Source organism: Amblyraja radiata, chromosome 7 (assembly GCF_010909765.2).
Source record: "Amblyraja radiata isolate CabotCenter1 chromosome 7, sAmbRad1.1.pri, whole genome shotgun sequence".
NCBI lineage: Eukaryota > Metazoa > Chordata > Chondrichthyes > Rajiformes > Rajidae > Amblyraja > Amblyraja radiata.
Genome location: NC_045962.1, coordinates 56,150,138 through 56,174,379, shown reverse-complemented (window position 1 = coordinate 56,174,379; position 24,242 = coordinate 56,150,138). Strand labels below are relative to the sequence as shown.

Sequence of the window (24,242 nt, the reverse complement as noted above, 5' to 3'; positions counted from 1 at the left end):
TGCCTAGGTGTTCCGCCCGCAAGTGACAACATGACATACAGTTAGGAATGACACATAAAACATTAAACATTAATAATAAAACATTATTGATTAAACATGTGAATTAAATAAAATACCTGAGAAAAGGGGGCTACAGATTTTTGGTTATTGAGTAGAGCTACTACTCGTGGAAAAAAGCTGTTTTTATGTGTGGCTGTGGCAGCTTTGACAGTCCAGAGCTGCCTTCCAAATGGAAGTGATTCAAAGAGTTTGCGGTCTCGGTTAGAGAGGTCAGAGATGATCTTGCCCGCTCGCTTACTGGCCCTTGCAGTGTACAGTTCGTCAATGGAGGGAAGGTTGCAGCCAATAACATTCTCAGCTGATCGGACGATTCGCTGCAGCCTCCGGATGTCGTGCTTGGTGGCTGAGCCAAATCAGACCATGATGGAGATGGCCGTATAGAATTGGACCATCATTGCTTGTGGCAGATTGTGCTTCCTCAGCTGTCGCAGGAAGTACATCTTCTGTTGTGCCTTTTTGACAGTGGAGTCAATGGTGGTTCCCCATTTAATGTCCTTCGGGATGATGGTTCCCAGGAACTTAAAAGACTCCATAGATGTGACTGTGGTGTTGTTGATGGTGAGTGGGGTGAGGGGAGGGGCACCCCTCCTAAAGTCTACAATCAAGCGTTGAGCTCCAGGTTGTTGCGATGGCACCAGGATGCCAGCTGTGTCACTTCCTGTCTGTAGGCAGATTCCTCCCCATCCTGGATCAGTCCAATCAGGGGTGTGTCATCCACAAACTTGAGAAGCTTGAGAATCTTTGTTCATTTTTATTGAAAAATAAAAAACCTTTTCGCTCAACCTGCCTGGCCTCACTACATTTGGTGACCCTGACGATCCGTACGTTTTTCGGATTTCTTCTCGCCATGTAGGCCGACGAGAACTTCGACGACTCGCCCGTTCAGCAGAATGCGGTCGCACTTAAACTGCCCGTGTTCTGGACGATGCAGCCTCATGTGTGGTTCAAACACAGCGAGGCCCAGTTTGAGTTCCACCAGATCGTGACCACACTGACACTCAGTAGGGTGAACTTACATGATATATTTTATTTACATTGGTAAGAAAGCACAGGATCTCATGGGGGTGCTGTCCCTCGCCATCAGGGTACAAGTGCATAGAGGCAGTGGCGATCTTGGGCTTGTCCCAGTTCCTCAGTCATGGTCTTGAAGAAGGAGGCGTGGTGAGCAAATGGGACTAGCTTAGGTCAAGCATCTTGGTCGACACTGACAAGTTGGGCCGAAGCGTCTGTTTCCGTGTTGTAGGACTGACTCTTTGAATCTAATTCCATCCTAACCTGTTTAATTCTCCCCACATTCGTATAAACTCCCCTCCTATATATTCTACAATTCATCTACACACGAGAGGAAACTTACTGTGGCCAATTAATCCATCAACTTTCACATTTTGTGGATGAGGGATGAAACTGGAGCACCCATTGAAAAACCCACATGGTCATAGGGAGAATGTGGCAGATCCACACAGACAGCAGCGGAGGTCAGGATTGAAACTGAATACCCTAAGTGTATTGTACTTAAGGAAGGCATTTTGAGTTTGAGTAGTGCCTAGAAGTATAGGCTATAAATGTGTCAATTATATGCCTTTCCTGCCAATTGATTAGTTTGAGGCAATCAGTCATCATGCATCATCTAGGAAGTTTGGGTTTAAATTTATCCGGTATGTAGTGCTATATCAGGCTGTTTGATGGTCAATCAATAGATTTTCTGAACTTAGAACTCACTGACATCAGTGTGAATGTTTATAATGTAAAATCCATTGTCAAAGAATGGGATGGCACAATTTTGATAATTTCACAATGATATCGGAAAGAACAATTTTTATTAATCTGGAAATATGTTACTAATCTGTTTTCCCTTGTGATGCTTGAAAGAAACATATTAATCCTGATTGATCGCAGCTCATCATACACCTTAAATGTGTAATGACTATACTGACCAAATTGCTTAATTCTATATAGTCAGTTATCTAAATAGTCAACATTTTAAAAGTATCTTCTATGGTATCACATTAAACATTACTTTAATTGTAGTTTATAATGTTTAGAATCCAACATTTTGAGAAAATTGCACATTCTGTTAATAAAAAATGTGAAAATTAAGTGCTCAAGGTTGATACCTGTAGCAAATACTTAACAGATGGCTGCAGGAAGTGATCTATCTATTTACTAACAAAACTTTATCTAAGTGGTTTGAAAATCCTGTCAATACAGGAATGAAAGTAGTTTCTTACGAAACCAACAATATTATGTCGTTTTGCAGTCTATTTTACAAATGATAATAGATCAATAAGTACAATAAACATTGAAATTCAAATCAATCTATTTGCAGTTTTAATATTTCTCAGTTCAATATTTTGTGCTCGATTAAACAATATGGATTATTTAAAAGAGTCTTCCAGTAAATTAAATTTTATATTGCTGGTAAACCTTTAGCAAATATATTTTTTAATGTACAAAGGAATTAAAGTGAATGGTGTTAAATGTTTACAATACTTTATTTGGTTCACTGTTACGTTCATTTAGCATTTCCTTTTTCTATGTGAGATAGTTTCACTGACAAAGGGAGGTTAGACAACATTCTTTCAATGATCTGCCAATATTGCAATTAAGGAAGGCATTTTGAGCTTGAGTAGTGCCTAGAAGGGGACCTATGCCACTGGGACAGTGGGAGAACAAAGGGGCAGCCAGTGTGGGGGAGGGGGGCGTGGGCAATAGACAATAGACAATTGGTGCAGGAGTAGGCCATTCGAGCCATTGCTCATTCGTGTTCATAGATGAGGCTGAAGAATTCCACTGCCTTGAAATTAGCAGAATAGTGAAATTCGACTCAGAAACTATAATCGCTGTGTTCCAGTCTGGAATACATTAATTTTCTTATAATGTGACCACACTGCACCCCCGTTCCTCAGATTAAATATATTTTTATACATAAATTATGAATAAAGATAAGTATTTATACACATTTTCTTCAGCCAGCACTTTGTTCGCTTTTTCTTTAGGGTAAATGATCTTTGACAAATCCCATGATTCCTTATGTTTTTCAGAATACCAAACTCGCTTATTCCTTGCTTTTGCTCTTCCTTCTCTCTTAAGAGTAAGGGTTGCATTTTCACCCTTTCAATTGGAGGGTTTCGATCTAGAATATTGGAAGATGATTTACAGTCCATTTATGATTTTCATTACCACATCCTTCAGAGCTCTAGGATATTAGGGTCTTGGGGATTGATGACCAGTCTCAATATTTTTTCCAATTCCTCTATGTTTTCCTCTTGCACTCTAGACTTGCAGTTCTTCATATTTTCATATTAATAAACTCTCACATTCTACTTTTTGCTTCCATATCAGTATCTTTGTCAATTTGCTGAATTCTGAAGCTCTCCAAATCTGTAGGTTTATTGCTCTTTTGGCAACATGACAAGCTTTTTCCTTTGATCTTACACTAGCTTTCAATTCCCATAATAATCATGGTTGGACCACTTTTCCTACAAAAAAATGTTAGAAATAAAATTGAATAATGTAAGACCCACAAAAGTAGTGTGGGAAGACCTGCATTGAGGAGGATAAAACATTTACAGAGAGATATTTATAGGTTAGGCAAGTGGGCAAAAGTTTTATAACATAAGTATTTCAACATTTTTTACATTATTTCCGTTCAGATCTGCACAAGTGTATTCACAGATCACAGCTGATTTTCTGAAGTACATTATAAAGTTTTTCAAGCCAAATGATATTTCATTATCATGCAAGGCTCAGTGCTGGGACCCCAGCTATTTACAATATATATTAATGACCTGGATGAGGGAATTGAATGCAACATCTCCAAGTTTGCGGATGACACGAAGCTGGGGGGGCAGTGTTAGCTGTGAGGAGGATGCTAGGAGGCTGCAAGGTGACTTGGATAGGTTAGGTGAGTGGGCAAATGCATGGCAGATGCAGTATAATGTGGATAAATGTGAGGTTATCCACTATGGTGGCAAAAACAGGAAAGTAGACTATTATCTGAATGGTGGCCGATTAGGAAAAGGGGAGATGCAACGAGACCTGGGTGTCATGGTACACCAGTCATTGAAAGTAGGAATGCAGGTGCAGCAGGCAGTGAAGAAAGCAAATGGTATGTTAGCATTCATAGCAAAAGGATTTGAGTATAAGAGCAGGGAGGTTCTACTGCAGTTGTACAGGGTCTTGGTGAGACCACACCTGGAGTATTGCGTACAGTTTTGGTCTCCTAATCTGAGGAAAGACATTCTTGCCATAGAGGGAGTACAGAGAATGTTCACCAGACTGATTCCTGGGATGGCAGGACTTTCATATGAAGAAAGACTGGATAGACTCGGCTTGTACACGCTAGAATTTAGAAGATTGAGGGGGGATCTTATAGAAACTTACAAAATTCTTAAGGGGTTGGACAGGTTAGATGCAGGAAGATTATTCCCGATGTTGGGGAAGTCCAGAACTAGGGGTCACAGTTTAAGGATAAGAGGGAAGTCTTTTAGGACCGAGATGAGAAAATCATTTTTTACACAGAGAGTGGTGAATATTACCGGAAATATTACCATCTGGTTTGGGAATTGCTCTGCCCACGACAAGAAGGCTCTGCAGAGAGTAGTGCGTTCGGCCGAACGCACTATGGGAACTTCACTCGCCCCCCCTGCAGGAACTATACATAAGGAGGTGCAACTCCAGAGCCAATAAAATCATGGGAGACCCCTTCCACCCCTGCAACGGACTGTTCCAGCTGCTACGGTCAGGCAAACGCCTCAGTTGCCATGCTGTGAGAACGGAGAGGTTGAGAAGGAGTTTCTTCCCAGAGGCCATTCGGACTGTAAACTCCCATCTCACCAGGGACTAACTTTACTGAACGTTTTTCCTTCCGCCCACAATATTTAATATGTAAAAGAATATGTGATTCTGTTTGTAGTTTGTTTGGTTGTTTGGTTGTTTGTCTTTTTGCACAAAGTCCGCGAGCATTACCACTTTTCATTTCACTGCACATCTCGTATGTGTATGTGACGAATAAACTTGACTTGACTTGATCTGTGGAATTCTCTGCCACAGAAGGTAGTTGAGGCCAGTTCATTGGCTATATTTAAGAGGGAGTTAGATGTGGCCCTTGTGGCTAAAGGGATCAGGTGGTATGGAGAGAAGGCAGGGATGGGATACTGAGTTGGATGATCAGCCATGATCATATCGAATGGTGGTGCAGGCTCGAAGGGCCGAATGGCCTACTCCTGCACCTATTTTCTATGTTTATATTATCTACAAATTTGTTTTTGAAAGGTATGAATGTGAATAAGGAAGGAATGTTTAACATGTTGAAACTTCCATTGTACTTTAGGTTAATGTAAAAATTGCATAAAAGAGATTCATAAAGTGAAAGATATTACGATTCAATACCATATACTACTAAGTGGTCAAGGGAACAGTGTTAGTTCTGTTGGAGCACATTATTTGCAAAGCTCTTCTTAAACTTCCATAAGGCATTAGAAATTAACATTTAAGCCTTTATTTTATTCATGTTCTAATGTTTAATTAATATACTTTATAAACATTAATTTTTATTAATGTTAAACATGATGCTAAAACCCTAATATGAAATTATTTTAATTTCGGACATTCCTGTTCTTTAGATCAAAGCAAGTTGTTTATATTGAATGCAATCATGGAGGTGGAAAATCATGCTGTCCTGCAATTAAGTAATCATGGTCAGGCCCTTATGAAGCCGGCAATTCTTCCAATTGACAGATTGGTGGAGGAACCTAAGCATGGAGACGTGCCAAATCATTTACTGGAAACAAGTAAGATTAATGTAGAGAAATAATAGAAATAAATAATACAATTAAAACCTTACGACAAATAACAAATACAAGAATGACATGTTAATAACTTTAATCCAATTCAAGAATATATTTTCTTCTACCTTAAGTGTGAATATGTTTTTGTGTTTTTTTCAACAATATGGATATTCTGAATATAAAATGTACTTTTAATAAATTTAATTTAAGAGCCGAAAATACTTTGAAGTGGTCAAGATTTTGAGTTAAGGGCCTGTCCCGCTTAGGTGATTTTTTAGGCGACTGTGGCGACTACGACAATGGAATTCACTGAAGTCAGCACCGACGACATCCTATGTCACCTGGCGACAACCTACGACAGCACCTACGTCAGTAGAAGACAATCTATGACAAGCCCACGGTCGCCGACTGTCGCCAAAAAGTTTTGAACATTTCAAAATCTAGCGGCGACCAGAAAAACGCTACGACTCTTTGTCCGACTGAGGAGACTACTCATGACCATACAGGCGACACCCCCGGTGACTGTGTGGCGACAGCCTAGTCGCTGGCAGTTGCCTAAAATATCGCCTATGTATGAGAGGTTAGCTGCTAATTGTTTTGCAGGGCCAGTGCAAGATTTGTCTGCAAAAGTTTGAATGATTAGTTATGTTAATTTAAGAGAATTTTAATGGAGAACAATATTATATGCATATGCACCATAAATTTTAAAAAGTAACTTATTTTATGACATGGTGGAGTATGATTTTAAGTGAAATATTTTGGTAGTGTAGTTAGGAGTACGTGGTTAGACTACTTAATGATATCAGCAGAAGGCTGGATTAATTTTCATGCTCAGACCTTGCATAACCTAATTTATGAACAATGAGTTATTAATACAAGGATTAGGATTAGGGACAATATAATTTATAATTTGGGGACATATATAACTTGGGGGCTAAACATTTAGAATTGTGCTTTTTAACCAGGTCTTACAGAAAGTTAAACATTTCCTTAATTGGAGCTGTGAATCTGATAATTCTCTGTCCCAGAGGGGCATGAATCCTCTGTTATTAAGTGTATTCAAGGCTGAGAGATGCAGTTTTTTTTTTAATCCAGAAAATCAAGCGATATAAGGATTAGAATCTGGAATTGAAATAAATGATCAGTTATGACTTTGTCAAATGGCAGAGTAGATTTGCTGAGCTTTGCGCCATACTCTCTCTTCTGTTTCTAATGTTTCTTCTGTTCTTATATTCATCTGGGTTAGATGGAGTCAATAATCATGCTTCATACCATGTTGGTGAAAATATCTTGACAGTGAGGGCCGAAGGAGATAAAGTTATTTCCTAGCTCTTCCCAATAGCAAAAACATGCACACTTAAAAAAGCCTTGACTGCATCTTTAAACCCCATTCACCTAATTCCTGCCCAAAATTTAAAACTAGTTTACTGTTGTGTTTGTTTTAGTACAATAACAGTTGCTGTACAACAATGTTGCAGAAATGGACACAAAGTGCTGGAGTAATACAGAAGGTCAGGCAGCATCTCTGGAGAACAAGGATGGATGATGTTTTGGGTCGAGACCCTTCTTCAGACCTGAAGGAGTCTGAAGAAGGATCTCCACCGAAAACATCACCCGACTCTGAAGTAGGGTCTTGCCCGAAATCTCACCCAGTCTAAAGAAGGGTCTTGACCTGAAATATCACTTGAAGGTAGTTTTATTTTAAATTGTGTGCACATTGGAAGGATCATTAGGTCTATTCAAATAATATTCCTCTGAACACTTTATCAGTTTCTAATTTTTTTCATTCTTTACTGCAGAGATCTATAACACATTGCAGAGTAACACAACAATTAAGGCTATTCCTGCGGTGCTACATTTTGGAGGCTTTGAGATAGGAAAACATCATCAACAGCATCTGGTAGGCACAAAAAACTTACGGCAGAGAAATATTTCTCCCAGTTAACCTAATTCCATGGTGGTAACTTCATTGTCAAAATATAGCAGATATTGTAAAAGACCAGTTTTGACAATTTTATACTTTGAATATTTTTAATTGATTTACAGTATGAGGGCATTGTGGCAAAGCCAGTGTTTATTGCCCCATTTATTGAGGCAACAATGATCTTTCTTCTCAAATTGCTGTAGTTTATGAAGGCACTCACACAGCAAAGGAATTTCAATGATATGGGGTGACATAGAATCAGAACATGTAGAGTCAATGTGGATAGAACTGAGAAATTGTAAGGGTAAAAAGACGCTAATGGGAGTTATCTACTGGCCTCCAAACAGTAGCCTGGATATAGCGTGCAAGTTGCATCAGGAGCTAAAATTGGCATGTTACAAAGGTAATGCTATGGTGGTAATGGGAGATTTCAATATGCAGGTAGTCTGGGAAAATCATGTTGGTACTGGACCCCATGAAAGGGAGTTTGTAGAGTGCCTCCGAGATGGATTCTTAGAGCAGCTTATACTGGAGCCTATCAGGGAGAAGGCAATTCTGGATTTAGTGTCATGTAATGAACCAGATGTGATAAGGGAACTCAAGGTAAAGGAACCATTAGGAGGTAGTGACCATAATATAATACATTTTAATCTGCAATTTGAGAGGGAGAGGGGAAAATCAGAAGTGTCAGTATTGCAGTTGGACAAAGGGGATTATGGAGGCATGAGGGAGGAGCTGGCTAAAGTTGACTGGAAAGGGACCCTAGCAGAAAATGATGGTGGCACAGCAATGGCAGGAATTTCTGGGAATAATCCAGAAGATGCAGGATCATTTCATTCCAAAGAGGTAGAAGGATTCTAAGGGAATTAAGAGGTTACTGCGGCTGACAAGGGAAGTCAAGGACAGTATAAAACTGTCCGGTGGGCTGCGCGACTCTCGTCAGCAGCGGCCTCTGCAGTCCGTCTGCGTTTTTATTATTTTATGTCTATGTTTTTATGTAGTTTTTGTTATTTTTTGTTGGGGTATGTGTGTGGGGGGGTGGGGGTGGGGTGGGAGGGAGGGGGTAACTTTTAAATCTCTCCCTGCACGGGAGACCCGACCTTTTATTTGTCGGGTCTCCGTTGTCGTTGGGGCTGCAACGAGGAGCGGCCTCCAACAGGAAGACCGGGGGCTCTAGTGCCGACTACTCACCTCACCGTCGCGGAGCTGGCCGAGTCCAGAGCGGGTGGAGCGGTGGTGGAGCGCTGCTGCGGCCCGACCCCCGGATATTCGGAGGCTGCAACTGCGGGTCTGGCGGACGGCGGCACCGGGAGCCCGCGGGTCCCTGGAGGGAGACCGCTTTTCAGGGCTCCCGCAACGGCGACTTCTCCCGCCCGAGTTGCGGGGTTGAAGAGCTCCTGGAGCGGGGCCTTACATCATCGCCCCGCGTGGCTTGGAATGGCTGCGGGACTCTGCGAGCGCATGCCGGGGGCTCTAACACCAAGAACCCGGTGTGCGACCTTGCATCACCCGGCGTGGCTTTAATGGCCGCGGGACAATTCGCCATCGCCCGCCGGGGGCTTTGACTTTGACTCTGACATCGGGGGGGAGAGTGCAGTGGAGAGATAAGTTTTTTTGGCCTTCCATCACAGCAATGTGATGGATGTTTATGTAAATTATGTTGTGTCTTGGGTCTATTTGTTTGTAATGTATGGCTGCAGAAACGTCATTTCGTTTGGACCTCAAGGGGTCCAAATGACAAATAAATTGTATCGTATCGTATCGTATCGTAAACTAAAAGAGAAGATGTATAACATAGCAAAGATGAGCGTCAAATCAGAGGCTTGGGAAACTTTTAAAGAACAATAGAAGGTAACTAAAAAGGCAATATGGGGAGAAAAGATGAAGTACGAAGGTAAGCTAGCCAAGAATATAAAGAAGGATAGCAAAAGCTTCTTAAGGTATGTGAAGAAGAAAAGATTACTTAAGACAAATGAGGGTCAATTGATGACAGAAACAGATGAATTTATTATGGGGAACAAGGAAATGTCAGACGAGTTGAACAGGTACTTTGTTTGTGTCTTCCTTAGTGAAGACAGAACCTATCTCCCAGAAGTACTAGGGGACAGAGGATCTAGGGTTAAGGGAATTCACATTAGTCAGGAAATGGTGTTGGGGTAGCCTGATGGGACTGAAGGCTGATAAATCCCCAGGGCCTGATGGTCTACATCCCAGGGTACTCAAGGAGGTGGCTCTGGAAATCGTGGATGCATTGGTGATTGTTTTCCACTGTTCTATAGATTCTGGGTCAGTTCCTGTGGATTGGAGTATAGCTAATGTTATCCCACTTTTTAAGAAAGGAGTCAAAGATGTAATAGTGGCGCATTTGGATAGCAGTGACAGGATTGGACCAAGTCAGCAAGGATTGATGAAGGGGCAATCTTGTTTGACTAATCTTCTCGAATTTTTTGAGGATGTAACAATGGATAAGGGAGAGCCAGTGGATGTAGTGTACCTGGACTTTCAGAAAGCCTTTGATAAGGTCCCACACAGGAGATTAGTGGGCAAAATTAGAGCACATGGTATTGAGGATAGGGTATTGACATGGATAGAAAATTGGTTGGCAGACAGGAAATAAAGAGTAGGGATTAACGGGTCCCTTTCAGAATGGCAGGCAGTGACTAGCGGGGTGCCCCAAGGCTCGGTGCTGGGACAGCAGCTATTTACAATATATATTAATGATTTAGATGAAGGAATTAAAAGTAACATTAGCAAATTTGAAGATGACACAAAGCTGGGTAGCACAGTGAACTGTGAAGAGGATGCTATGAGGATGCAGGGGGATTTGGATAGGTTGGGTGAGTGGGGCAGATGCATGGCAGATGCAGTATAATGTGGATTTATGTGAGGATATTCATTTTGGTGGCAAGAACAAGTAGGCAGATTATTATCTGAAAGGCAGTGGAGGTTGATTCACTGTATGCATTCAAATGAGAGTTAAATAGAGCTCTTAGGGTCAGCGTAATCAAGGAATAGTGGGAGAAGGCAGAAACAGGGTACTGATTGTGGATGATCATTCATGTTCACATTGAATAATGGCGGTGCTGGCACAAAGGGCCGAATGCCGTACTCCTGCACCTATTTTCAATTTTTATGATATAGATTATCCTTTGATGAATGAAAGACAATTTTCAAGTCAGGATAGTGTGCAACAAGGAAGGGAACTTACAAGCAATAGGGTTCCCGCAAATCTATTAGCCTTATGGGCCTGTCTCACTTAGATGAATTTTTAGTTGCCGGGGTGCCACCTGTATGAGTCGTACCCTTTTTCTGGTTGCCGCTGGATTTTGAAATGTTTAAAACTTTTCGGCGGCAGTCAAGGCCCGTGGTCTTGACGTAGATGCTGTCGCCAGGATGACTTAGGTTGTCGCCAGGATGACATAGGTTGTCACCAGTGCTGACTTGCGTGAATTCCATACGTCAACCTACGTCAACCTGCGACAGGTATCGGCGACTGAATTGTCTTACCTTATTGTAGCTTGTTGCGGGTTGACATAGGTTGTCGTAGGTGTGGTCGTAGGTGGCCGTCCTAATGGGTCGCCGGTTGCTGGTAGCTTGTCATAGCTTGACGTCGACTAGGAGGTAGGTTGTTGTAGACAATGTCGTAGGGGGGGTCCAGTCGCCATTTTTTTGGCGACCTGCTACGACTATGACAGTCACAGGCAGTCGCCAAAAAAATCGCCTAAGTGAGACAGGCCCATTACTCTTCTACCTGGTAGAAGTCACAGAATTAACAAGTGCTTTTGAAGAAACTTTGCCAGTTAACAGCAGTGCATTTTGCAGACAAAAAATGTGATAGCAATAGTGAGAGCAGAGAGGAGATTTGCAATGATGTTATCTGGAATAGGGGATTGTAGTTAGACGGAGAGATTGGATAGGCTAAATGTATTCTCACTGGACCATAGGAGTCTGAACATATGTATGTTCATAAAATGAAGAGAGGCATAGACAGGATAGATAATCAGTCTTTTACCCAAGGAAGGGGAATCTAAACTAGAGGACACGGGTTTAAATTGAATGGGGGGAAATTTAAAAAGATCTGAGGGGCAGGTTTTACACACAGAGGGTGACAAACAAGCATGCCAGAGGAGGTGGTAGAAGCAAATAGCAAATAGGACTAGCTCAGGTGGATATCGGTATCACGGTGAACGAGGTGGGCTGAAAGGTCACATTCCTGCACTGGTAGAAAAGAAAGTTAAATATTTAGGAAGCTGGATGTGTGCTCACCAAACAGGCTGTCTTGAGTTGTCTGTTATCAAACCTTCATCAAACTTTGTTGGAACTATGTTTATTTGGCAATTAGATTTCATCAAGTATTATTGTTTGGCCTTGCAGATGAAAAAGGAGGTGAAATCACTCCTTTCGAGATACCTACGTCCTGCTTTTGTAGCTTTAGTATTTAAGTAATTTTTTTCCATCAACTTGAGCATTGTGATATGAACAATAGGAGGTTCGGTGATAGTGCTGTTGATTACCCAGGTGAGTGATTAGACTCTATCGTTTTGATGATGGTCATTGCTGAATTTCCACTATCAATTTTTCTGGCGACTGCAATTGATCAAAAATTTTAAAGGACTTTAAATTTTAAATATAAACAATATAATATAAAGCATGGTTGTTGTCACTTTATCTGATACTAGACCAAGGGGGGGGGGGGGGGTTGCAGCCTGCAGCGTCATACACACACACTAACCACCCCAACCCCACACACTAACCACCACCCTTGATATTATATTCATATTATTCATTGGCTCCTTTAACCCCATCCCTGCCCTATCCACTGACGCATAGCCCCCGCCTCACAGGTGCGTCTAGAGAGGGAGGGGGGTTAGAGAGAGAGGGGGCAGAGACAGAAGGGCAGGGGCAGAGAGAGTGGAGCAGAGAAATAGAGAGAGAGGGAGAGGGGGTGGAGAGGGGGGAAAGGAGGAGGGGAAGGGAGAGGAGAGGGGGGAAGGGGGAGAAGGTGAAGAGGGGGGGAGCAGGAGGGGGAGGGAGGTGGAGAGGGGGGTTAGAGGGGGAAGGGAGGGAGAGGGGGGAGAGAGGGGGATGGGGAGAGAGGGGAATATGAGAAAGGAGGGGGGAGTGGGGGAGAGGAGGGGTAGGGGGGAGGAATGGGGGATGGGAGGGAGGAGAGAAGGGGAGAGGGGGAGAGGAGGGGGGATGGGGGGGAGAGAGAGGGAGAGGGCGGATATGAACTCGGCGAGCGGGCGGCGCGGACACTGAGCGGGAGGGGCCGACTGCGGGTGGGCCTCGGGAGCGCTCGGGGCTTCGTGGGACCTCGGGAGGCCTCGGAAGCCCAACCAAATTACTGCATGTTCAGCGGCTTCAATCCAGACCCAGGGGGGGGTGAGGGTGGAACAGAGCCATTGTGATGTCATCAGCTAGACCATCTCGTTTATTTATCAAGTTATTTGAATTTTTTGAACATTTTCATAAATAACTAGGGAAATAATGCATCACAGATGAACAAATACACTAATAAATACATCCACATCCAAGATCAGAGTTTTATAATTATAGAGATATCTGAGATATATCCAGTGTTGCTGCATGAGGGCATCAGTTGTTCCATTTCTTTCGCTTAGTTTAGTTTAGTTTAGAGATACAGCGCGGAAACAGGCCCTTTCGGCCCACCGGGCCCACGCCGATCAGCGATCCCCGCATATTAACACTATCCTACACATTTACCAAGCCAATTAACCTACATTCCTGGACGTCTTTGGATATCTAAGGGATTTTAAATGGAATTGCGCTTCATCAAATCATCATATCAGTCCCAGTGATGAAACAAAGCAGCTGAAAACTTTGTGCCTAAATTACTTCTATCATGGAACTGAGATGATTGACCTCCAACAAGCACAACTATGTTCATTTTTGTGAAATGGGACTCCAGCCAGTGAAGAGTTTTTACCCATTTATTCCAATAGATTTCAGTCTTATTAGTACTTTGTTTTATGCCATACACAATCAAATACAAACATAGTCATTTTTACCTCACCCCTAGAATTGCTCTCTTTGGACAAGGCTGTACTGAGATCTGGAAATCCAAACCAAGCATCATTGAATAGAATTGTAGTAGTACTTGATACCAGTGTCAAATGCACATTCCATCGCTTAGCTTTTGATTGAAAACAGATTAATGGAGCAATGATAAACTGGAGAAACAAGGAACTGCAGATGCTGGGTTACAAAAAAAGACACAAAGTGCTGGAGTAATTAAGTGGGTCACTTCAGCACTTTATAATAATAACTTGGACTGGGTTTGTCCTGTATTTTTTGGACAATGAATACCGGAAAATATTCCCTGATCAAAAAATGAACTGCTGGGGGATCTCAACGGGTCAGGCAGCATCTGTGGAAGGAAGTGGACAGGTTGGATCAGGATTGAAGTAGAGGAGAGAGAGCTAGTAGAAAGAGGTGGAGGGAAGATGTTGGGCAAGAACTAGCGAATGGTGGATCCAGGTGAACAGCAGTTGGTTGGCAGACGAGTTAGGTAGCGTTAGATATTGCCTGACATGAAAAGTTCCTTTAGCAGTTTGTTTTGGTGCTCAAGATTGTGAACGGAGCCTTTAGCACTGTTGTAAGGAAGTTGTCTGGGCCCATGGCCTTTCCTATGTCAAAAGTTCCCAGCCATTGTTTGCTATCCCATGAAATTAGTTGATTAACTCTTTAAATCATGTTGATAAGAATTAAATGGTGTAGAGAAAACATGAATTAAAGATTAGATTAAAAAAAATGTAAAGTTATTTACTGAATTATATAATGGTCGATGATTTAAAGTTCTAATAATGCTGTAGTAGCAACATATCAATTAAAAAAATATTTTAAAGCTCATACACAGATAATATTTACCGGCTGCTCTGTCTTAGAGAAGTCCTAATAAGGAAACATATTTTCAAGGACTTTTACAGCAAGAATACTGCATTACAATCTGAAATTTATGTTAATTCAACAACTTCTTATAATGCCCATGAATGAAGATGTCACCCATGCATCCAAAGGAAAAGCTTATTTTCATCATTATTAACCTCTGGACTTCCAAATTTAGATATGGATCTGTAGTCTCCAAATTGGTTGGGAAATTTGCAGCCCGATTAGAGATAAAAGCTACCAATTTTGCCATTGTTATAACCCAAACACAATGCCTTTGATAAATGTATTTACAAATAATAGTTGCTTCTAGTATTTGTAAATGATTCCTCTAATGCAATTTTTTTTTGTTTTAGACTGAAATAAAACATTCAGTTACTGAAAACTAAAGCAAATATGTCATACGGTATCACGTTTAGAAATAATTATTCAAATTCAATGCATAAACTTTGAATTATTTGTTTCTTTACAGAAATTGCTAAATATTTCTTCAGCAACGACAAACATTCACATTCTAACTCCTCAGACAAAATATTTCCAAATTAAATATACCAAAAAGGTAAGTATCCCTTTAATCTATTGTTATTATTCAATGGCAAGTTTATTCAATCTTTTTGTGAATCAGGCAGAGAAGAGTTAAAGTAAGATTTATTTTCTTCCTTTCAGTGACCTCCTCTTATGAGATAAATGATTGATTTTCCCTTTATCATTGTAATAACCATTTTTGTTACTTCCATGGCCAGTCTATTTTCCTTTATATTTATATACTTTTAACCTTTGACAAAATGATGAAATCCAACTATGGTTGTCCTTGAAACACAATCCAGCAATAAATTATTGAGCAACCTTATTTACTAATTACACACCATCATGCATCTGGTGGATTTGAGGTACTTGAGGTGCTGGTAATAGCTGCTGGAATATGAGGAGCAAATGTAATTCAAAGTGTTTGATGCGATCATTAGAACTTTTTTCAATAAGTGAGGAGGTTTAACGTAAAATTGATTAAATTATGAAGAGGGTGGTTTCATTTAAAGTTGGACATTTGTGAAATGTTTTAAAAGTGAACATCATTGAGACGAATGGAAAATATTGCAAACATTCAGCAGGTTAGGTAGCATCTGTGGGAAGAGAAACAGTTAATGTTTCAAACAGTTAACAGTTAATAATCCAGTATCTGATTGTTCAGATCTCATGATGGTTCAGTGCACCTATTCTCCATGCTCCCTTTAAACTCAATGGTACTATGTTTCATCTGCTCCCTTTAAATTCACCAGGTTTTCTAGAAAGTTTATTGTATTCCGTTATCAGGCTTCTGAACAGTCCTTCCGTTGGCTGGTCTACTGTCCAATTCACCTCCACCCCATTATGGACATTGGTCTATGAAACTGGTGCTGCTACAATGATGAGAATTAACTTCTGTACTCTGCATCTTCTGCTCTACCTGTTGTACATGTACTTGGAAAAATAAAGCACAAAGTGCTGGAGTAACTTAGTGAGTTAGTTAGCGTCTCTGGAGAACATGGCTAGGTAATGTTTTGTGTTGAGACCCTTCTCTTGTACTTGAGTTTGGCTTGCTTGTATTTACGTATAATATTAACTGGTTTGATGGGAAGGCATGCAAAACAAAGCTTTTGACCATAGAAACATAGAAGATAGGTGCAGGAGTAGGCCATTTGGCCCTTCGAGCCAGCACCGCCATTCATTATGATCATGGCTGATCATCCAAAATCAGTACCCCTTTCCGCATTTTTCCCCTTAGCCCTAAGACTATACCTACATGTGACAGTAATAATTAGCCTTAAGACTACATGTGACAGTAATAAACTTAAATCAAAACTACCCTGTGAATATACAAAAATAATTGAATTAATAGTGTATTAATTAGTGTATATCAACAGGGATAATATCTAAATGGCTGGAAAGTCTCCTTGTCCAGCATCACCATACTCTTATGAGTGCTGGATTATTGGAGTTCAACCATACATCATGTTTGCAATGTGTATGTTATTTTTAAGGAAATAACTAATGTTGTAATCTATCATACAGAATCATTTGGTCCCTGGAATGTCATTTATTGTTACAGTTGATTTCTGTCCTAATGAATGGCGATATTATTATGACAGTATTCGCATTCATTGCAAGGTGAGTCTTTAAATTATTTCTCAATAATGGCACTAGATGTTTGCTATTCTCCGATACCAACTTACATTTATTGATAATTTAAGTTTAGTCTACATATTAACTTATTCTTACTTATATGACTCTTGGACTGTCTCCTTACATCATTGCCTATGCATCAAAACAGGGTTGTGGGTACAAGTGATGAAATGTTTTGTATAGCTTCAGCTTAAACTATTAAAGGCATCCTTTATGTAACTATTTGTATTTATGACTTTAAACTTGTATTGGGACAGACTTTGTAATCAACATTTAGTAGTACATTTTCGTTATGACATAAGGGAAAAACATACAGACTTCGCTGTGTAAATTTCCCAGGACGAATATTTCTTAATGTTTCAAGACTATTCAAAAACAACAACAAAAAAAGAGCTTACTAAAAATATTTAAAATTTTAAGAAATTTGCAAAAACTTGAATAACAAGAATAATTCATGTTGTTTAATGCATCAGGTACCTAAGTCCCTTTCAGTATTTTTCCTGCACTCAAATACATAATGAAGTATTATCTGCACTTCTTCTGACCCAGAACCTGTTTGAGGAGACAATGAGAATATCAGGCCCGTATTCTCTAGAGTTTAGAAGAATAAGTGATGGGAATGAAATGTTCAAAATTCTCTTCAAGAAATGTTTGGTTGCCAATATTTTCAGATTACATTTTAATTTCCTCATTTTAATTTTTAACTTTTGAATTGCTTTTTTTCCCTAGGAAGATGAAACACTACTTGTTCCTGTGCATGCATATCCTGTTGCAAATATAGTGGATTTTCCTACTTACTTGAGTATAATTGAAGTCAGTCTTGGGCAAAGGTAAGATAATATAATTGCCTTTTTTATTAAAGATCTATACTTTTTCTTTATAATTGACCAAATATTTCTGCTTTTATAGTCAATTTCAGGTGATAGTTGTTGTTACCTTGATTGCTTACCATGTGGCTGTGACTTAATGTTTGTGACTTACACAATTTTATGATTTTGTAGCTGAGTTTGGCTGTATGAAAGGAAAATAATTAAATGAGATCCAGTTGAGGTATTTAATTGCATAGTTTCTTCAAGGCAGGGGCGGAAATCCTGGGGGGTACAGGGGGGACCACCCATTCTTTGAGAGGTGGGGGACAATCTACCCCATGTTTTGTCATCCGGACTTTATCAGCCGCTTTCTAAGGGCTAAATCGGCCCATTCGTGGGGCCTTTCAGCGCCCGTCGAGGGTTAAAATCAAACTGCTGCATCGAGACGATCAAGGCTCCCGATGGTGAAGCCTCCGCTGGCCGATGAAAGGCCCCGTGAACGGGCCGATTCAAGCCCACGGCCGAAGCCTCGCATGCATCTCGCTCTCTCTGCCAGCCCAGCGCGCCGCTTGACTCAAGGCTGATTCGGTACAGCGTGGAGTCGGCACCCGATGAGCTGAGGGAACCGGGACCGGGTCACCGTCGCTGCTGGCAGGTACACGGAGAGAGAGAGGCCACTCGGCCTGCGCGTTGCTGCTGCCTCACAGCTACATGGGCACGGGTTTAGATCCTGTCTCCGGGCGCTGTCTGTACGGTCTCTTTTTCGCCTCACTAGCGCCTTGTTGATCTCGCCCTTGCTGCTGAGCAGACCGAACACCAGCACCGAGTGCTCGCTCCACCACCTCTCTCGCTTAAGTTTATTTGACAGTGGGTCTCCACTGGGCCCACAGCTGAAGCCTCCGAAGCCTCGCGTGTGTGTGTGAGTGTGCGCATGCGCGCGCTGCCACCAAGAAATTGTGTCCACCCAGTCCCCCGGTCCCCCCCCATGTTTTGATAGCGATTTCCGTGCCTGCTTCAAGGTGCTGAAAAAGGAGATAAAGATGTGACTGTTTGTGGAAACTTGTTGAAGACAAGCATCCAGAGACCCATTGTCTTTCCAAAATGTTTGTCTTTTGTTCTTATAATCTAATTTATTATTTAAAAGAGAAACAAAAATGCAACTTACACCACTGTGCTCTATAATTATTACATACTATGTTTTCATGTTTTTTCTTACTACAAGATTAGCTGGGAGCTACTGGATTATTTTGAATTCTCTTTATAGTTCAGAAAAATCTTTCTTTCAAGCAAATGAAGTGATTCATCTGTTTGCATACACATTTCACAAATCATACTAATATTATTTTCCCAAATTTTACAGCAAAGATATCATAATTCCTTTGCGATGTAGCTGCCCAGTTGATTTTGAATTTCAGCTGAGTTGTCCACAAATGCATCCTGCATTCAAAATTCAGCCTACATCAGGTATGATGCACGTTTAAATTGCAACATTTAAGATAGTAATCACTGTTGGACCAAATGCTCCAACCCACCATTCTTCTTCACCACCTACCTCCCCCCCACCCAACCCTAACTATAGTGAAACATGATATTTATAATAAACTCAATGTTTATCTATTTTATTCTGGCTGGAAATTATAATTATAATTATTGTTGAAACCTTAGACGGAGATTTATTTTGTAGGCAACAAAATAGAGAATTTTAACTTCATTTTTATGAATATTTTCATCATTATTTGAAATCAGATAATGAATAAAGATTTGATTATTAGATTTTAAAATAAGTTAGTCTCTTTGTAGGTTTGAGCACAAAAACTAACATGTCAAGCTTGGAGATATCTAAGGCAAAGGTGTCAATGTTGGCAGCATTTAGGATCAGAAATAGGTAATAGAACAGAAGTTATCTGGTGATGGATTGGGTGTGGAGCTCAGCTCAAGTGAACACTAGCTTGAATGAAAAATCTGCATGTAACCATTAATTAATTACTGAGATACCAGTCATATAAAATGATTTAATATATTTTATTGAATTACACACAGTGACCAAATTGTATCACACCACTTGCATACCTTTCAACAAATTCTAATAGAGGGACAAGGACCTACAAATTCTGGAATCTTGAACGCAACATAAAGTCCTGGAGGTTAGGCAGCATCTGGGCAGAAAATAGACAGGCAACATTTCAGGTCCGAGACAATGGATATCTGTGATTTAACTGGGAATTTTCTGATGTGTCCCCCAAGCGACCATTGTAACATTGAGACATTTAGCAACAATGCTTCGTAATGCATCTACCCAAGATTATGGGAGCCAATATGGAGAGGACCACAGGAAATTCCAAATGTTGTATCCAAATGTGGACTGCTTTTTGATAATAAGGAATAATGCACCTGTTGATTATTGTTCCATTTTATAAATGTAAGTGCATGGTTTTCTTCACACAGGAATAATACCAGCTGATGAACAAATTGACCTTGTTGTCACTTACACACCTACTAACCGTGCTATGGCTCAAATTGAGGTGCAGCTCATCGTTTCAGAGTTTAACACAAAACCCTACAAATGTATTATCGTTGGAAATTACTCTCCAGGGATTAAATTTATGTAAGTCATAGATTATGAAATGAAAAATTGGATTGTTTATTCTTTCATGAAGATTTTCAATAACAAAGAAACATAAACGGACTGGAATATAAAAATCTGCTGATTTAAGAAAATCTTTAATAGGCAGCATCTCTGGAGAGAAGGAATTGGTGATGTTTCGGGTTGAGACCCTTCTTCAGACTGAAAGTCACGGGAAAGGGAAACGAGAGAAATAGACGATGATGTAGAGAGATAGTGAACAATGAATGAAAGATACGCTAAAAAGTAATGATGATAAAGGAAACAGGCCATTGTTAGCTGTTTGTTGAGTGAAAATGAGAAGCTGATGCAACATGGGTGGGGGATTGATAGGGAGAGAGGGAATGCCGGAGTTACTTGAAGTTAGTGAAATTAATATTCGTACCACTGCGCTGTAAGCTGCCCAAGTGAAATATGAGATGCTGTTCCTCCAATTTGCACTTAGCCTCACAGACCTAGGACAGAAAGGTCTTAAACAGAAAGGTCAGTGTGGGAATGGGAAGAAGAATGGTAGGTTCAGGTGAATTGAGCGAAGGTGTTCAGCGAAATGATCTCCCAGTCTACATTTGGTCTCCGTTTCGCTGAACACCTACGTCCAGTCTGCCTGTGGAAAACCACACTCTTGCCTGTGTCAACCTGTTACCTGCTTATTTTATCCTGCCTCTCCTTATTTTATCCTGAAAAGAGCTTCAATCTTTCCACCCCCATCCCTACAATCAGTCCGAATAAGGGTCCCGACCCGAAATGTCACCTACCCATATTTTGGGTAGAGTTGCTGCCTGACCCACTGAGTTTCTCCAGTACTTTGTTTCCTTACTTCACAAAAGTTGTATTTCCTTGGATACAAAATTTAGCAATACTTTTGATGGACTTTACAAAAATGTTGAGCAATACTGTTAACTTTCAACACTAGAAGTGGCTGCCCACTGGTATAGAATGTAATTGTATACGTGAATGTGTGTTTCGAAGCATCCAGGCATTCAAGTGTGTTTGTAGGCTTAAAGTTCTATAGCTTCGGGAATCACACAGGATTTCCTATTCTGACACTATCCCCCAATCTAATAACACCACCAAGGTGCCTTAGCAGAGTAAAACATAGCTAATTACCCAAATGGGGAACCCAAAAAACAGTCAGAAGCAGGTTGTTTAAAACTGTCATTCTGCAGCAAATATCATCAGCAAGTCATCAGGAGGCAAAAATACATTTAAAGTGATTTCATTAACTTGATTGACCCTCCACAGCCCTCTGGAGTAGGGAATTCCAAAGATTCATCTTATTTTAAGTGAAGATATTATTCCTTACTTCAGTTGTTAATGGCCCACCATTTCTTTTGAGACCATGGCCCTTGCTACTAGATATTATAGTGGTAAAATATCATTCCTGCACATACACTGTCAAGCTATCTAAATGTTTTCAAAGTTTCTATGTCACCTCTCATCCTTCTAAATGTGAGTTCTAACAGTGAACAATAGCCAAAGACCTCAATCCCTCATATGAGTTTCCCACCATCCCAGAATGGTGAAAATAGTCTTATGGATCTTCACTGGATTTCCCCAATAGCAGAATTTTTTTAGGTTAAGAGCCCAAAATTCAACATAATACTCTAGGTGTAGTTTCACTATCGCATATGTAATTATAATAATAAATCGTTATTGAAATTCTCTTTCAACAAATGGCAACATATTTGCTTGCTGAATATGATGTAATATGCTGAATATGACGAGCGGTGCTGGCTCGAAGGGCCGAATGGCCTACTCCTGCACCTATTGTCTATTGTCTAAACTCGTCAGAGACAATAACATAATGTTATTTCAGGATGACGCAGTCTTAGTAAAGTGATGTGTTAATTACTGACAGTCACTCTCTCCTTCAAAATTAACTATTATAGCAGTGTGCCAAGAAACTGGATCAACCCATCTTTAGTGTGCTAAAGGGTCCAGCATTTTGCCCAAATGCCAAATTGGAGGCACCAAAAGCTGCTTTAGGAAATTGTTGTTTATTTCCTTATAAAAAGCATTAAAGCCAGCCACAAAGTCTGTCCTGACAATCGGGAAATCAATGAGTTTTGGGTTGGGGAGAAGTTGGGAAACAGAGTGGGGGAGAAGTTGGGAAACAGAGTGGGAGAAAGTAACCGAGCTGGGGATGACATCCGACAGTGGTGAAAGGATCCTTATGTCATAGAGTGAGTCAATATGACCTTGCACCGTGAGTAATGACAGTGTTGGTGCCAACGATTACGATATCTGTGACCTGAAGATATCAGTGTTTGAATCTGTACTATGGGGTGATAGCAACAAAATTGTTAATGCATTAGTATTGTTGTAGGACAAATTAAAAAAATAATGCAACAGCAGGGGCACTTAAATTACAGTATTCAGCAATTCTTATGTCACAACTTTCTAATCTAAAGTTTACCACTTTGTAATTGATCTGTAATAAGCATGATGATATTGGCATGGGCTGGAATCGTGATGGGGAATGATAATCTGTAAGAGTGAATCAAGTTTGGAAGTGCCTATTCTAATTTCCAGCTTGAACAGGATATGAAGTAAACCTTTCCAAATATGTGTGGGATCACTTATATTGCACAACTGGATTTGCTAGGCATTGGTGTTACATTCCTCTGGTTGGAATGATTATTTGTTTAAGTAGGAACTGCAGATGCTGGAAAATCGAGGGTAGACAAAAGTGCTGGAGAAACTCAGCGGGTGCAGCAGCATCTATGGAGCGAAGGTTTTATTATTTTCCTTTTGCCTCTTTTTCCTCTTTTGATTTGTTTACCTTCTGTTTGCACCTAAATATTTAATTTACCACTGAATTTATCATATTAACACATTACAAGGCATGTGCTATTAATTTAACAATCATTCAGTAAAATTTGTCAAGAGGGAACAATTTAATTTTTATTGAGTCTGATCTTGTTTGCTGTACAAAGGATTTTAATCCATACATTGAACAATATGTAGTGCATGACTTTGTGTCTATCTTCATGAAGAATAAGTTGACAAAAACAAGACTAGCTAACAGTGGTTGGCATCAGCCCATAGTTGTGATGCAGACCAGAGAACAGCTTTCCTGAAATAACTTGTGTGGAAACCTCCAGAATTCACTACAATAGTGCAAATTTGTCTGCTGCATTCTTAAGAAAACTGAAATTGGTTTTTCAACGGGGTTTCAAATTGGCATTAGGTCCCTTATTTTCATATTCAATAAGGTTAATGGCAATTTCTGATGCGTGGTTTGGGTTCATTATGGACGTAGCTTACCTCATTATGGAGGGGGCGTATTTTGATGTGGAACATACCAACCCACATACATTGTCCAAAATAATCCACTTGAAGTTACATTATTTATTACCGTAACTGTTTCCCTTTCAATTGATGCATCTGAAAATAGGTGCAAGAGGTACAATTGGATTATTAAGTGTACAATGGATTTCTAAGCAGCTCAATGGATATTTACTATCCTTAAAGGAATTATTGGAGCCATTTCACAAAAGGACTGGATAATAGTTTGGTTAAATATTTGCCAGTGCAAGTAGGGCAGAGTGATAAGAACTCCACAAGTTAATAGTAGTCACTAGCCTATCCAACTCAACTGCAGAAGCAAGTGGAGAAGACAGGCTACATATATTTTGCTGTTTAGTGTGTATATTATCATAATCATAATCTATCTTACTAAAAGTATGTTCTTGACCGGTTTTGGCCATCTGTGCTGCGATTTCTGAGAGAACGCCACCACCTACGGCCGTCATTTTTGGCCACCTTGCTCAGAGCCCCCCTCCGCCGCATGTGTGCCGAGGATTTTTCCCGTCGATTAAAAATGATAGAGATATTAATGTTTTTACAAAATTCCCCATTCTCTCTGCTGCCCCCGCTGGCGGCAGGGGGAGGGACTATATAACCAGGAAGTGGTGTGCCACACAGTCTCTTCAAGATGGAGGAAGGCAGAGGGTCACGTTTCTCTG

At 40.4% G+C, this 24,242-nt stretch overlaps 1 protein-coding gene across 1 annotated transcript in view; it reads left to right on the top strand.

Annotated features, from left to right (window-relative positions):
• Positions 1 to 24,242, top strand: part of cfap221 (cilia and flagella associated protein 221) — a 128,217-nt gene that overhangs the window by 16,519 nt on the left and 87,456 nt on the right. Inside the window, exons 2-8 of the mRNA XM_033024602.1 lie at positions 5,685 to 5,852; positions 7,649 to 7,749; positions 15,155 to 15,241; positions 16,732 to 16,827; positions 17,572 to 17,672; positions 19,012 to 19,115; positions 20,097 to 20,256. Coding sequence (XP_032880493.1) covers positions 5,717 to 5,852; positions 7,649 to 7,749; positions 15,155 to 15,241; positions 16,732 to 16,827; positions 17,572 to 17,672; positions 19,012 to 19,115; positions 20,097 to 20,256 — 785 coding nt within the window. The 5' untranslated portion in view covers positions 5,685 to 5,716. The remainder of the gene's footprint in view (positions 1 to 5,684; positions 5,853 to 7,648; positions 7,750 to 15,154; positions 15,242 to 16,731; positions 16,828 to 17,571; positions 17,673 to 19,011; positions 19,116 to 20,096; positions 20,257 to 24,242) is intronic.